Here is a 16,818-nt window from a genome sequence, read left to right on the forward strand (position 1 = left end):
CCAGCTGCGGGCTTCTTCTGCTTCCATCTGTCCGTCTCTTCAGCCCTTAAAACTCAATCTGCGCGAGTCTTCTCTCAGCAGCAATGGCCACTGGTCTGAAAAGATCCTTAGGGAATCCTAGCCTTGAAGTCCGGTGGAGAGCATCCTTGTTTTGGGGAGGATTGCCGATAGAATGGGAGCAGGTAGGGATATTGTTCTTCAACCACCTCAGACTTGGAGAGGTCACTGGAAGTTTGTAACGACTTTGCAAGGAGGCTCTCCAGCGAGGGTCAACTGGGAGGAGGCCACTTCTCAGGCCTCAGGGAGGAAGAGTATCCTGATCTCTTCACTGGGATTCCAAGCTCCCACATGTACCCACCCACCTGTCCCCCAGGAAGACCTCGCTTTGTCCTCATCTGCAAACTGGCAGGGGGGAACTTTTAGAAGGAAAACCTGAATGATGGCAAGTTCCAAGGATGCAGCCAGAAAGATCATCTGTTTTAGCATAATTGCCAGTGTTTAGAGTTCTCCCTCGAGTGACTGGAAAAGCCTACCCTTTGGGTATTGTCCTTTTCTACAACAGAGACACATTCGTGTGATCCAAGCTAGGTTGAAACTGTTGGGAACATCGTACTCGGCCCATTTCCACGTATGCTTCTTTTCACTTAATTCCTGGCCACGTTCACCCAGGTCAATCCTAAAGTATCCTTTGGGTTCTCCCTGCTGGCCAAATGCCAACCACAACTTCCTACCCTCTCCCACTGCACACCAGACACACCTACAACAGCCCAAAGTTGCATTCTTGCTCAATTCTTGTCTCCCTGCCCAGCCTTCCTCTCTTGGATAGCTCAAAAGCAAAGATTAAAGAGGGAGGGAGCCAGAGAGGCAGCCAGGTCCCTACAGCCTCTCTTTGGGAGTCACAAACCTTTCCAGGACTTGCCTTGCACCTGGGTCTGGGTGGGACGCACACACATCCCATGCAGCAGCTGCAGCCCCTCTCGGCAGCTGCTGCACTCCTCGTAGCCAAGGCCAGTGCAGGTTTTGCAGGCTCGGTGGCAGGGCTCACATTCCCCCATGTCTTGGTTGCCGTAGAAGCCAGGGACACATTCCCTCACGCAGCTGCCCCCTACGTAGGAACACAGGGAGGAAGCATGAAGGCAGAACTCTGGCTGTCTTAGCTTGATGCTCAATGCAAAGCCAAGTTCCTAAGAGGTTAAGGGAGTCTTAGGAACATTTGTGTTTGCATTTGTTTTTAAGGAAATCAACGTGGCTTTAGTGTATTTCAATCAAGGAATGGGTTTTAACAAATCCAGCACTTGTCATTCTCTTTCCATCGGAAATTTAAATTGGCTCCCCTTTCAGGCATTGGATTTATATCCTTTATACCTATGTCCTATATACTTTTATTTCCTTGAGGCCTTGAAAAGCCACAAACAGGATGAATCTCTATAGTGAATCACCAAAAACTATCTCGGGCTTTCTGCCTCATTCTGTTTTCCCACAAACACTGAAAAGCACTGAGCCGTGAGTTCTTCAATTGGACTATGCTTGCAGTACATTTCTTTTCCAATTGGTCATTTCCATCAATGTCAATGAGTTGACTGAAATTTAAGGCAAGGGATCTTATTCAACTCTCACAGGGCACAGGAATATGTAACACAGATTACATCTCAAGCCAAGGGGCATGGTTCTGAATAGTCCCAATGACTTCGATTGCAATCCATTTATCTTCATGTCCTCTCCCCTCACCCTCCCCACTGCACCACCTGACGCCTTCTTGTTCCCATTAGCTTAGAGATACTTTAGGTTAGTTAGTGAACTATGAACTAGGCTTCAGGAATATAAGCAGAAGGAAGTGGCCATGGCTAATGTTTATTTTTAAACTATATTAGCCGTCCTCCTTGGAGCAGAGGCCCCAGCTGGGGAAGACCCTGAAGCCAATCATGGGAGCGCGCCCATTGCACTGACGGGAGCTCCTGAGCCTCTCCCTGAATGCAAAGCCATCTTCTAACTCACCGAAGAGAAAGAAGCCCTCCTCACACCAGTAGCATGCACGCTGGTCACAGCTGCCACAGTGAGTGTCGCATGCTTTGCATTCTGATTCTTCTCTGTAGGTCTTCTCAGGACAGGTTTTATAACAATGGTGCTCAAACCTAGGGGAAAAATACAGATCTTCATCTGTGAGCTGCATTGATGTACTTCCCCTAACCACCATAATTTAACCTCTTCATACATGTTGATGCAATATTTTTAAAACTTTGTAATTATTTTCATGAGAGAGAGAGAGAGAGAAAGAGAGAGATTTTCCATCTACTGATGCACTCCTCAAATGCCAGTAACTGCCTAGACGGGGCCAGGTTGAAGCTGGGAGCCAGGAACTTAAGTCTACCACATGGGTGGCAGGGGCCCAAGTACTTGAGCCATCGTCTGTTGCATCCCAGGCTACACATTAGCATGAAGCTGGCACTGGAAGCAGAACCAGCCTGAGAACCCAGACACTCTGATATGGAACCAAGGTGTCCCAAGCAGCCTCTTAGCCACTGTGCCAAATATCTGCTCCCCACTTTCCTTTTCTTTTTTTAATGAGAGAGAGGAGAGGGAGCACTCCTATCCCCGCTTCACTTCCCCGATGCCTGCAACAGTCAGGGCTGTGCCGGAACCAAAACCAGGAAACAGGAGCTCAATCCAGGTCTCCCATGTGGGTGACAGGAACCCAAATACTTGAGCCATTCTCTGCTGCCTCCTACGGTTTGTATTAGCAGAAAGTTGAGATCAGGAGCTGGATCTGGCTACGAAGCCCAGGCACTCTAACATGAGATGCAGGCATCGTAGCTGGCCTCTTGTCTCCCCTGCCCGAAGGCCTGCCCTGGTGTGCTTTTTTTTTTTTAATCAAGAGTAGATAATTGGATTTTTAAAAAGATTTATTTATTTGAAAGGCAGAGTTACAGAGAGGCAGAGGCAGAGGCAGAGAGAGAGAGAGAGAGAGAGAGAAGTCGTCCATCTGCTGGTTCACTCCACAGATGGCTACAATGGCCAGAGCTGTGCCAATCTGAAGCCAGCAGCCAGGAGCCAGGAGCTTCTTCCAGTTCTCCCATGTGGGTGCAGGAGCCCAAGGACTTGGGCCATCCTCTGCTGCTTTCCCAATCCATTGCGGAGAGCTGGATTGAAAGTGGAACAGCTGGGACTCGAACCGGTGCCCATATGGATGCAGGCACTGCAGGCGATGGCTCCACCTGCTATGCCACAGTGCCAGCCCGATAATTGGATTTCAAAAGAAGAAACTTGCTTTTGGTCATTTGTGCACCCCCAAACTGGGTCAGTAACTCTCTTCTTTCAGAACCTCTGATGATCCTCTATCAGAAAAGCTGGGAGGTGGGGCTGGCACTGTGACATAGCCGGTAAAGCCGCCGCCTGCAGAGCTGGCATCCCATATGGGCGCTGGTTCTAGTCCCAGCTGCTCCTCTTCTGATCCAGCTCCCTGCTATGGCCTAGGAAAGCAGTAGAAGATGGCCCCAGTCCTTGGACCCCTGCACCCTTCGTGGGAGACCCAGAAGAAGCTGCTGGCTCCTGGCTTTGGATTGGCACAGCTCTGACCATTGAGGTCAATTGGGGAGTGAACCAGCAGATGGAAGACCTCTCTCTCTCTCTCTCTCTCTCTCTGCCTCTCTTTCTCTCTGTGTAACTCTGCCTTCAAATAAATAAATAAATCTGAGGCAAAAAAAAAAAAAAAAAAAAGCAAAGCTGGGAGGGGCCTAGAGAGAAGGAAAGGAGTCCTGAGATATTTGTGTAGTCCTGACTGTGTTAAGCATGAGCTCAATTAAGTGTTTGCAGCTCCCATATGGCACATATTATCTTTAATTTCCAGATAAGGGAACCGGAGTTCAATATTCAGTGATCAAAATCACAGAGCTAGTTGGAGATGGGGCTGGGACTGTAACCAACATCTGTTTGAACAGATAGCTTATGTGATTTGCTGCACGGCAGCTGACACTTAGAGAGCTTGAAACAGCTCAGTGTTGAGTTCAAGTGGCTTACCAAGAGGTCTGTGACTAGATTAAACTGTAAAAGCAAAGTACCTCAGCTTTTATGAAGACAGCTTTTACGTATATTAAACATTATCCTCACTATGCAGTAAAATTATGTAATCTAGACTCCACTGAACTGTGGACTCATCCAAAGGGGGAGTGGAATGAGACTGACCCTTAACCTTTGGTAAATTTCAAGGTGCCAGCGAGGTATAGTGGAAATATCTGCATTTCTTCCTTAATAACAGCTACTATCCACCATTTCATTAGTTATATTCAAAGTTATTAAATATTCTGAAAGTTTAGAAATGCATGTTTCTTTTTTATAAGTTTTTTTCTGTCGACTTTAAAAAATTTAATGTTTGGGCCGGCGCTGCAGCTCACTAGGCTAATCCTCTGCCTGTGGTGCTGGCAGCCCGAGTTCTAGTCCTGAATGGGGTGCCTCTTCTGTCCTGGTTGCTTCTCTTCCAGTCCAGCTCTCTGCTGTGGCCCTGGATGGCAATGGAGTTGGGCCCAAGTGCTTGGGCCCTGCACCTGCATGGGAGACCAGGAGGAAGCACCTGGCTCCTGGCTTCAGATTGGCGCAGTGCGCCAGCAATAGCAGCCATTTGGGGGATGAACCAACGGAAAAGGAAGACCTTTCTCTCTGTCTCTCTCTCTCACTGTCTAACTCTGCCTGTCAAAAAAAATTTAATGTTTATTTCTTTATGTTCATCTACTTGGGAGGCAGAGCAAGAGAGAGAAAGAGAGAGAGAGAGAGAGAGAGAGAGAGAGAGAGAGAGATCTTCTGACTGCTGGTTTATTCTCCAAATGCCTGCAACAGCCAGGGCTGGGCCAGGCTGAAGTCAGGAGGCCAAACTCCATCCAGGTCTCCCACATGGGAGGCAGGGATCCATGTACTAAAACCATCACCTCCAAGGACGCATCAGCAGGAAGTTGGATTGGATGTGGTGTAGCCACAACTTGAACTGGCACTGTGATATGGGAGGCAGGAGTCCCAGGTGGTGGCCTAACCTGCTGCACCACAATACCAGCCCTCTAATGCATATTTCTTGAAACAAATGCCTCATTATTGTGAGACTGGAGATTGGTCTTTCAGTGCACTTGTTTCTCAGAGGGTTTTTATGAAGCAGAGGCAGAGAGAGAGAGGTCTTCCATCCGCTGGTTCACTCTCCAGTTGGCCACAACTGCAGGAGCTGCACTGATCGGAAGCCAGGAGCCCAGGAGTTTCTTCTGGGTCTCCCATGTGGGTGCAGGGGCTCAAGGACTTGGGTCATCTTCCACTGCCCTCCCAGGCCATAGTAGAAAGCTGGATCAGAAGTAGAGCAGCTGGACCCGAACAGGCGCTCACATGGGATGCCAGCCCCGCAGGCGGTGGCTTCATCCACTACATCACAGCGCCAGCCCCCGTCATCTCCCTTCTTTTCTCAGTTTTCTTTCTCCCATAAGCAACAATGTGCACTGGAAGGGAGACTAGAGTGGGAAGGGAGGTAGTGTTGAAACATGCCATCATTGATTTTGTTGAGTTTTACTGGCAAACATTAGGGGTGATGGTTATCTGTGTTTCAATTAACCTTGTGGTCTGTGTCCCTCATGACCCAGGGGGTAGCCCCTGACTTCACCCTGGAGCATGTGACTCTGGGTAAGGACAAGGTCTCATGCAGACATTTGGAAGCAGCTTGCTCGAGGTTGGGTGTATTATTAAGGTCTGTCCGTAAACAGCAGGGTCTGAATCTTGGTAACCCATGGCAAGATTCCTAGACACCAGTGTCAGACTGGACGACTTCCAGGGTCAGGAAAGAGAAGGCCTCCTTTCGAGGCAAGAAAACAGCTGGACTCTTACTGCTAAATCCAAGAAGTGTTCATTAATAGCCTGACAGGACAGAGTTGCTTCAGGCTGTAAGGCCTCTTTGCTCTAATCACTGGATTTAGGATTAAATCAGTAATGCTTTAAGTGACAGAAAAGCTAGTGCCACAAAAAATAAGGGCCAGACTTACATGTAATAACCAGTAGCACATGATATACAGGTTCCTGGATCATCTGGAAAAAAAATGACAACAATGAAAAATAGCAATCACCGGGAGTTGGTCGCTCAGAAAAATGGACTTTGGAAAAGTTGTGACTTGAGAAGAATAATCATCTGGGATAGTTTCAAGAAATGTACTGTCCAGAAATGACATTTGAACAGACCGCACCATTTCTTAATTGGTAACAAAATGTACACTGTGATTTATCAGAGGTAGTAAAATAAGAGTTCTCATAAATACTTGGCTCTAAGCTTCAGGAGGAATAAGCCCAGCTACTGGGTCTTCAAATTACAGATCAACAACCACCCACGTCAGGAGCCTCCTGGTTCTCCTAATGTAGTCACGCCGAGCATTTCCACACGGAGACATCTGCAAGGAGCTACACGCTTCTGACCCTAACGGTAGGTTTTCCATGGGTTTCCCCCAAGGTCTGTGAACGGGAAGGAGTGTTCTATGGGAGGTGCTTTTGAAATCCAGACAATCATTTTTTACAATACGAGTACCTACCTCATGCTCTTCACTTCACAATCCTCTTAAAGCAACTGTGCTGTTCTCGTTAAGTATAATGATTCCAAGTGTCCCTATTGGCTCAGAGAAGCGTACTTTTCTATAGCTTTCAGGGAACTTAAGGAGAGAGACTTGCCATCTCAGCCCATTTCTCTCCCTCCTAACAATCCCTGGCAGGTGCAGCCCTTAGATCTAACAATCAGTGGAATCCTCTGACTTCTGGTCTGCAGTGCTTCCAAGAATCAGTTATCTGGGACAGAGTCTTCCTATGACCTGACCTACACTCCAGGCCTGCTCTTTTCATTTTAATAACAGGTGAAAAACAAGCTTCTTTTGAAAGCCTTTGTCTTGGTACATGAGATTTTATATCACCCTTTGAATTTTGCAAGTAATGTTCATTTTTTTTGAAGAAAGATTTATGTCTTTTATTTGAAAGGCAGAATTAGAGAGAGAGAGGAAGAGACAGAGAAAGAGAGAGAGAGAGAGAGATTCCATCCACTCATTCACTCTCCAAATGGTTGCAATGGCTGGAGCTGAGCCAGATTGGAGCCAGGAGCTTATTCTGGGTCTCCCACATGAATGTAAGGGCCCACTGTTTCTTCTGTTTTCCCAGGTGCATTAGCAGGTAGCTGGATCAGAAGTAGAGCAGCCAGGGCTTGAACTAGTGCCCATATAGGATGCTGGAATTGCCACAGCACTGACTACATATAACGTTCATTTCTAACAGGAATTGGACTCTATTTTGATCTATTTTGATTTTCTCAAAGGCTGCCTCCTGAAGTGGGGGTTTAGACAGCCACACCCAAGCTTTTGATCACTCGTTCATCTTGGATCCTGCTAGGGATGTTGCAAGGTGACACTATTATGTGTCAGACATAATACAACAAATACATTGCCCCAAAATAACAGAGGAAACATTTATACAAGAGGCTTTGTGAATTAAGCAGGGATCCTCAGAATGTTCTAGAAATAGCTTCATGATGTAGAAGGGAAACTAGCTACTTATTTCTAGTTTGAAGTCTTAACCCAGGCTTACCTGTCTTTTGAATTTGCATAAACACCACAACTCTCTGGATCCTGGCTACTGTAGGTATAGAGCTGGTTGGACAATATGGTTGTTTCAGACTCCTCAAAAGTCAAAGATTCTGAAATCGAGTCTAGCAGGAGTTGGCTAATTATGGCCCAACTCCAAGCTGAATCCAGCCTTGCCTATTCATTTATGCCTTGTGAATGAATGCTTTGATGCTGTAGTATCAGAGTTGAGTACTTGCAACAAAGCCTGAAAAAAATCTACTCTTTGCAGGCCTATAGAGTGACTACAGCACTAGCAACTCGTGACTTTGTCATGCTCATCTTTGTAAAGGGACACAAGTGTACATACAAGTACCTGAGCAACTGATCCCAGAATTCCTTTTGGAGAGAGAATCATTTATATTTAGGAAAACATCATGTTAAGCCACTTGGAGTAGAAGTTTAATTAGAAGAATTGAATGAGAGGCAAGATAACTAAGGCGGCAGAAGAGCCCTACCACAGAAGGCCATGATTTCCTCATGGGAGGGAAGTAATTTTTAATGTCTGAGTTAACAAGGCTTGGAATAAGATAACTAAAACAGGCCAGTGAGAAGAACCCCAAACCAGGCTAATTAGTGGAACAAGGAATCCAAAGCTGGATGTACTCATGAGGAAGAAAAGCTCTGCTGCTCTTAGAAATCTTGGGGAGGGCATGGGTTGAAGACCTGAATTCATTTTAAGGGGGTGCAGAGGCCACAGTGAATCTCCAGGTTCCACAAAGCTCATTCACTTCCCACTGTGAGACTATTCTTGCATCTATATTCCTTTCATTTCTATTCCTAAATAACTTTCTGCTCTTCGCCTTGCATTTAGGCAGCTCACTTTTTTCTGCCTGTCCCTGGTGAACATATTTGACTCTGACAGTTTCGCTAATTTGGCAAGGGCTAGGGAAATTCTAATCCTGTTCTCTAATGTTCTGGTCATCTCTCCCATCTAGGAACTTAATGAGATTGCTCTCTGCTCCTTTAAGCAGGTCACTGATGAAAATGTTAAACAGAACCAAGCCTCAGAAATGTGCATACCAACATAATCTTGAGTTCAGGGACTTTTCCAGCCCAGTTGCACAGTGAATTTGGTACCTTTACAACAGTTTGCATAAATGAATATTGCATAGAACAGGAACTGTGCCTTATAACAGCTTATGAATGCCCACTAGTTTTTCTCATTATTATCAGTTGTCCCACAGAGTGAGAATTCTTTAAAAAGACTTTTCCACCCCAGAAGATCCACACATCAGACACAAGCTAAGTGGATTTAGCTTGACCACTGAGAGGCAGCTGTTCTGGGATTAAGCAAGGAGGTAAAAATCCCAAACATAGAAGTTGACTCCAAGTCAACTTGGCATTCAGATGGTAAGGAGGGGTGGCCTAGGGAGAAGGATGAATTTTCCTGGCTTTTGGGGTGTGTGTGTGTGTGTGTGTGTGTAGGTGAGGATGGAGAGGGAATCTAAACAAGCTGGATTTGTTAACTGTCTTGTAAGGTGTTATCCAAGTAGGATGTTTAAATAGCTCTGGTTACTTGATCTTGTCAAACTTTTGAGGTGAGAGAACATATTTTCCACAAAGATGGGACACTTTCAGTTGGAATTCAGAGAGAGCCTCAGACATTTGGAAAGAGTCTTTCAGAAACAAAGGTTGACTTTCAGCTGCTCATATCCTGGATGAAGAGAACATGCGCACACATTCCTTGTTGTAATGAGGGTGCAGTCTTCCTTCCATGAGAAAGCTTCCTTTCACTGTCTTGTTTTTGTGGGGTGGAGTGGGCAAGGCTACAAAGTCCACGCTGCGAGAGATTTTCATGCTCACCTCTGTCTTCTTCTCACTGTATCTTTGAGGGCCACCTGTACTGGAATTCATCTGGAACTCACAGTGATGCCAATGCTAACCACCTTCTCTGGTCAGCTGACAGTCTCTGCTATTTTTTGCATTCTCAGTAAGACCTACAGATTTTTCCACTGGACATGGATGAATTAGGGCCATGGTAGTAGTAATGTACATCTTACCTATAGAATCTATTGGAAAATGGATATTTTAAACCTGATATGGAACTAAACAATTTCAAATATGCAGAAAAGAACGTTATTTCTTGTTTCTATAAACTTTGTGCCCCCTAATTCAGAATTCACACTAACATGCCTCTAATTTGTTTTTTTTTTCCAATTTTATTTTGCTTCTTGCAGGTTGATTCTCATTGAGGGGAGACAGAAAAAACTGAATCTTAAGGATAGCCCTTCAACATAGAATATTCATCTATGCATGCCAGAATTAAAATAGATTAGGTATTTAATTCAGAGAGAATTGACTCTGCAAAACTATGGGGGAAAGTTGATTCTAGGGTGCTCCAATCCTACCTTTGGCTATTTCCTTCAAGCTTCTAGGAGTAGCATCCATACCCCCATGCTAGCAAGACCATGTTCTGTTACTCCATTGAAACTTGTCTGTCTTGTGTCTCATTGCTGCAAGTCCCTGCTCACTAGATTACTGGCTAAGATGATAGACTTATGACTCATGGACATGTTAAATTTGAGCCCCTGAGAGAATCCTAGGCTCTCACCTCTCAGTTTCTTCTCAGGTGTTCCAGACTCCCTAAGTTCTTTCTACCTTGACTCTGCTAGATCATATCTGTAGATGTTTCACAACACATTACCCAGTTCTTATATCCCAGCATACCCTGGATTCTTGCTTTTCCAGATGATCTCAACCTTTTGGTTCAGTCACTTTTCCTAGGCCAGTCCTCTGCATCCTAGCCTCTCCAAAATTTGGGGTTCTCTTTACCTTCCCAGGATTTGTCTTGACGAATGTGTCTATGCTTAGGCCAAGTGTTAGGTCAAAGTCATGTACCATTCATACTTCATAGATTTCTAGTGACAATTATTCTCTAAGTTATCAGTAGTAGAAAAGCAATAATATCTATATTTTTAAATGGATCCTTCCATTAGCTTAAGAAATTTAGCATGAATCCACAATGCACATATGTGCATATAAATTATTTATTATTTGTTATGTAGCAGTGCATGAGTACTTAAATATGCTGAAAAGATGTGCTAAAGTAGAAAATTAAAGAATGTAACATAGAATACATGTGAACATGGCTCTGTTTTTATCTGTTGTCCAATGGATCATCTTGTACATCTCCCTTTGGAGACCAGTAACTCAGACCAAACCTAATGGAATGCCCCATGGAAACTAATGAACTCACAGTTAACCTTGCAAAAGCAGGTTTTACATGTGGTTTTTTAAGGTCATAACTGGAAGCAGTGGTTCCTGATGAGGTCATTCATCTGCATGTGTGGATCTTCCACACTTGGCTTCCAGTCATTCATTAATTATACACAGACTATTTGATTCTAATTAACTGTTCATCTAGCATTTTTGAGTTGAGAGATAAGTAGAAAGCATAGATAGAAATGAAAGTGTTTGAATGAGATAATTAGATTTCATGTTTTATGCCTTTCCATCATCACTCTCTATAGCTTTAGTACATAAAATTGTCTCTCAGAACAAAAGTTTTATATAAAAATAACTAGTGACTGTGTCTCAACAAAAACAGCCTGAAACTTCATCATTTGGGAAAAATTTTTAAAGAATCATTAACATTTTGTTTCACAAGAACATTGAATCTCATGGAAACATTTCCACGAAAGGCAGTATGGAAAAGGATGATAACCTATAGCTTTCTTTAGGGTGTATGTGTATCTGTATGTAACATGTCTGTGTTATCTGTGACATGGTATGACTTTATCAAAAATAAAAGGAAAATGCTAAAATGTTAACAGTAACCCCTGATCTTATGTATGTTTCTGTTTCCTTTACAAATGTGCAATACAGAATTACTTAGGAAAAATGTTATTTAGCAAAGAAATAAAATGCCCGGGCTCTGCATTGCAGGCATCATTGGGGCCACGTGTTTGAAAGTGGCATCTTCCCACAGATGGCTTTGAGGGGGCTTGTCATTTGGTTATGCTCCTTACCCCCCACCACACACACACTTCTATATTCTCATCTTTCCATTCCTCTCTCTGCAATTCTTAATTCTACTTCACCAGGGAAGACTGGTGCTGTTCTACAGGGTGAATATTCTACAGGGTGAATGAAAATAAGGGTGTGGTTAAAACAGGGACAGATGTTTGTACAATCTCCTTGGAAAAAAACCACTTTCAAAATGCATTGCTTTTCTGATAGGATTCTGCAAAGGAAGCAGATGAAGAAATGGGGTTATTCTTGACTCTGCCTTAGGCTCACTAACAAGACTGAGGGGTTGTCCCTTGGGCCACAAATTCTGTAACAAGCCCCTTCCGAGCACCTGCAGCCTTATTGGAGAATCAGTAGAGGGTCCACCCCTACTGAGACGTGCCACTGCTGCCTTTGTAGGGACGGACAGCATCATAAGCAGCCCATATGTGAATTGTTTTGAGAGATAATTAAGCAAATTGTCAACATTGGATATTCTTCCAGAGTAAATATGTGCTCAGTTATTGGATAATGCCATACAATTTTGCAGGAAAGTCACTGACATTCTTCAGCCCACCCGAGTATATTGAACAGGGTAAGAGTTTTGTATGCCCGGAGAGTGCAACTAATTATAAGCTCCAAATAGCACTAAAAAGTAAAGTACATAATTCAAATGAGACTTGCCCTTAGAATTGCTTTAGAGAATTAACATTCAAATACAAAATGGAACCTCTGAGAGCTTTGCCAAGTAGAAGATTTTTCTGGAATGTTCAAGGGTGCTGGGATACAAAGTATTTGGTTGGGGACTGTTGATGATTTTCAATCATTTTGCCCTCATTGGTGGCCAAGGACAAGGAATAAATATTTGAATTGGCTGTATATGCAAGCAGTGCAGCTGATGATGGGGCACAACCCCCTAGAGAGACACAGTAGTAGAAAGGACCTGAATAAATAATCAAAACCATAGTCTGTAAATGTTAGCTAAAAAAAGGCTCAATCCTCCACTGGACGCTGGTCTGCTTCAAGTTTGGTGATCCCAACAATGGAATATCATAATAGGCAAGCTGTGGATTTCCATGCTCCCCTAGGTCAATGTGCAGGTAGAAGTGTTGAATGAGTGCATGCAACTGATTCCCACAAGGATCGCTCAACACAGTTGTACATTCATTCACATATGCATTTATTCTGAAGCTTACATTTTAGGGAAGACGATGCCATAGAAAAGAAACATTAGAGAATTACTCGAGTGCAGAAGAAATATAACTCTTTATTCAATAAATGCATGGAAGAGACAAGCTCCATGAAGATAAGTGCTTTTGTTTTGTTTTGGTTTTCTGTGTCTCCAGCACTAACAGCATTGCCTATACTGGCAGAGGCTCTGGAAATCTTGCAAGAGGAAGAAAATGATATAAATAAGTCTATACATGTAGATGCAGGGTTATTAGGAGTGTGGAGAGGCTAAGAGGCAGGCTCTCATTAAAATGGATCAACTAGAGAGAACACTCTTAAGAACTCACATCAGAGTAGAAATCTGAATCATAACAAGGAGATAGCTACAGGATTCTCAACAGAGACCAGTGAAACTGTGACCTATTCCAGAAACATCAAGAAGGCCAGTGGGGCTGGAAAGAATGGAGAAGAAGGGAGTCAGGATATGAGGCCAAGATCATGGGCAAGACCTGATCAAAGAGAGTCTCAAACTAGAAAAAGAGGCAATTCCAATCTGAGTAAGGGGGATCCAAGAGAAACACCTGCTGTGATCTGATTTTCTTTAAAAGACCACTGCACATATTTTGCGGAAAATGACGTATTTAACTGTAAAAACTTATTAAATCCAGTGAAACTAGGATTCCATGGGACACTTTTTAAGGAATGTTCTAATAGAGAAATTGTTAGATGTAAACCAAGACTGTGGTTGCAGTAATAATTTGAGGGAAATTCTGAAGTAAAATAGAGATAAAATGACAAGGTGTGTGTGTGTTTGTGTAGTGGGAGTGGTAAGAGAGGATGACTGTAGGGCTGCTTGAGCAGCTGGGTGGATGGAAAAAGAGGATAACTCAGCAATGAAATAGACTTCGGAGTAACAAGCTCTTCACTGATCATGTACTATAGCCCATGCTCTACTTCGGAAATTATAAGGAGTATGTGCAGATTTAAAGGCAATCTCTACCCTCAAGAAATTTATAGTCTGGTGAGGGGACAATAATTAGCAAGGTTAATTATAGAGAAACCACAGTGTGGCAAATGATAGAGTGGGAAAACAAACCTCTAATCCAGCACACCACAGAAATTTGTTCAGGGCCTAAAAAAAGCAAGTTATGATTCCTCCACTTCTTTCTTCCCAGTTAATTGGACTTTTATTTATCTCTCATGATGGGAAGATCTCCTAATGTAGTTAGGATTGCCAAATAAAGTGCAGGGCTGAGATAGGTACTCATGGACAACAGTTCTAGCATAAGAATGAATGAAAAATAAACTTGCCATAAGCAGGAGACATAAAAATATCACATTGGTCTTAGCCTTTGCATTGGGTAGATTAAAGCATAACAGTAAAGATCTTCTGAGAACTTGTAACTACAAACTAAATATCATATATTTATAGCAAGAATTCATATTATTTTTATGTTGTGGAACATCTCAGAAGAAAGATAGTCTTACGTAAGTAGTGACCCAATGCATTTGACAGAAATAAACGAAAATCCTCTCTAGAGAACTGCAATCTTAACCCAGATATCAAAGTATTCTCGGGTAAATTTTCAGGGAAAATGGATATAGTTTAATAATACAAACCACACAAGGAAAACAGTCACTATGACTGTCAGCAGAAATAACAGAATGCAAAATCAGACCCACAGAAACTACCTATCTTGAAATTATCTGGCATAGAATATAAAAATAACAAATATTCAATATTTTTAAATAAATAAAAGAACGGCCAGCGCCACTGCTCACTAGGCTCATCCTCCACCTGTGGCACTCCGGGTTCTAGTCCTGGTTGGGGTGCCGGTTCTGTCCCGGTTGCTCCTCTTCCAGTCCAGCTTTCTGCTGTGACCTGGGAGTGCAGTGGAGGATGGCCCAAGTCCTTGGGCCCTGCACCCGCATGGGAGACCAGGAGGAAGCACCTGGCTCCTGGCTTCGGATTGGTGCAGCGTGCCAGCCGTGGCAGCCATCTGGGGGGTGAACCAATGGAAGGAAGACCTTTCTCTCTGTCTCTCTCTCCTTCACTGTCTAACTCTGCCTGTCAAAAATAAATAAATAAATAAAAAAGCATCTTAGAAATATAAAAGTAAGCAAGCAGTCTGGAAAAGAACCAAATCTAATTTCCATAACATAAACATTAAAAATTAGAATCTAAAACTCAGTGGGTAGATTAAACAATAATTTAGGCCTAGCAGAAAGGGGATTAGTAAACTCAAAGACAGATATGAAGAAAAGATAGAGAACATTGTATGAAAACACAAGAGACCTTGAATAGCTAAAGCAATCTTACACAACAAAAACAAAGCCAGAGGCATCATAATACCTGATTGAAGACATACTATAGGGCAGTTATAATCGAAAGAATCTGGTATTGGCACAAAACAGATTGGTAGATCAATGGAACAGAATAGAAACTCCAGAAATCAATCCATGCATCTACAACCAATTTATCTTTGACAAAGGAGCTAAAATCAATCCCTGGAACAAGGACATTCTCTTCAACAAATGGTGCTGGGGAAACTGGATCTCTACATGCAGAAGTATGAAACCAGATTTCTATCTTACACCTTACACAAAAATCCACTCAAAATGGATCAAAGACCTAAATTTACAATCCAATACCATAAAATCACTAGAGAACATTGGGGAAACTGCAAAGCATTGGTATAGGCAAAGACTTCTTGGGAAAGACCCTAGAAGTACAGGCAGTCAAAGCCAAAACTGGCAAATGGGATTACATCAAGCTGAGAAGCTTCTGCACTGCAAAAGAAACCCTCAGCAAAGTGAAGAGGCAACCAACAGAATGAGAGAAAATATTTGCAAACTACACAACTGATAGAGGGTCAACATCTAGAATCTACAAAGAGCTCAAGAAATTCAACAACAAAACAAACAATCCAGTTAAGAAATGGGCAAAGGGGGCTGGCACTGTGGTTTAGCTGGTAAAGTCGCGCTTGCAGTGCAAGCATCTCATATGGGTGCCAATTTGAGTCCTGGCTGCTCCACTTCTGATCCAGCTCTCTACTATTGTCTGGGAAAACAGTGGAGGATGGCCCAGTCCTTGAGCACATGTATGGGAGACCTGGAAGAAGCTCCTGGCTTAGGATTGACCTAGCTCCAGCGGTGGCAGCCTTTTGGGGAGTGAACTAGTGGATGGAGGACCTCTCTGTCTCTCTCTACCTCTGTCTCTCTGTAACTGCCTTTCAAATAAATAAATCTTTACAAAAAAAAAAAAAAAGGAACAAGAAAAGGACTTGAACAGGCATTTTTCAAGAGAGGGAATTCAAATGGCCAACAAACACTTGGGAAAAATGCTCAGGATCACTAGCCATTATGGAAAAGGAAATCAAAATCACAATGAGGTTACAGTTAAAATGGCTATCACACACAAAATAACCAATGACAAATGCTGGCAGGGATGTAGGGATAAGGTACCCTGGTCACTATTGTTGAGAATGTAAACTGGTGCAGCCACTGTGGAAGACAGTATGAGATACCTCAGAAATTTGAAAATAGACCTAACAAATGATCCAGTCATCCCACTCCTGGGAATTTACCCAAACCGAAAGATATCAGCACCTGAAAGAGTTATCTGTACCCCCACCTTCACTGTAGCCATTGTAGCACAATTCACGATAGCTAAGATATGGAATCAACCCAGATGCCCATCAGCTGTTGACTGGATAAAGAAATTGTGGTATATATTACACTATGGAACACTACTTAAGTGTAAAAAAAATATGAAATCCTGTCTTTTACAATAAGATGGATGCAACTGGAAACAATTATACTTAGTGAAATAGGCCAGTCAAAGACAGATATCATATGTTTTCCCTGATCCCAGGTAACTAATAGAGTACCTTAAAAGTAATGTATTGGAGTGAAATAGACATTTTGAGATTCAATGATTGTTTGTAGTTCTTGTCTCTTCTGTTGTAGAACAGTGTTGTTTTTTTTCTCTTCATACTATTTGTTGAACTCTTTTACTTAGAGTAGGGTTAACTATATGATCATTAAGTATACTGGAAATAGATCTTTGTAAATGTTAAGAGTGGGA

The 16,818-nt window shown here is 43.0% G+C and overlaps 1 protein-coding gene across 3 annotated transcripts in view; it reads right to left on the bottom strand.

Annotated features, from left to right (window-relative positions):
- PCSK5 (proprotein convertase subtilisin/kexin type 5) overlaps positions 1-16,818 on the bottom strand; it is a 437,660-nt gene that overhangs the window by 38,648 nt on the left and 382,194 nt on the right. For all 3 annotated transcript variants that reach the window (XR_001793338.3, XM_008256580.4, XM_051858772.2), the window contains exons 25-27: positions 6,003-6,045; positions 1,996-2,132; positions 905-1,105 (exon numbers count right to left, since the gene is read on the bottom strand). Coding sequence is in view for 2 of the 3 variants with exons in the window: in XM_008256580.4 (XP_008254802.1) it covers positions 905-1,105; positions 1,996-2,132; positions 6,003-6,045 (381 nt within the window). In the remaining variant the exon portion in view is untranslated. The remainder of the gene's footprint in view (positions 1-904; positions 1,106-1,995; positions 2,133-6,002; positions 6,046-16,818) is intronic.

Source organism: Oryctolagus cuniculus, chromosome 1, assembly GCF_964237555.1.
Source record: "Oryctolagus cuniculus chromosome 1, mOryCun1.1, whole genome shotgun sequence".
In the NCBI taxonomy this organism is placed as follows: domain Eukaryota; kingdom Metazoa; phylum Chordata; class Mammalia; order Lagomorpha; family Leporidae; genus Oryctolagus; species Oryctolagus cuniculus.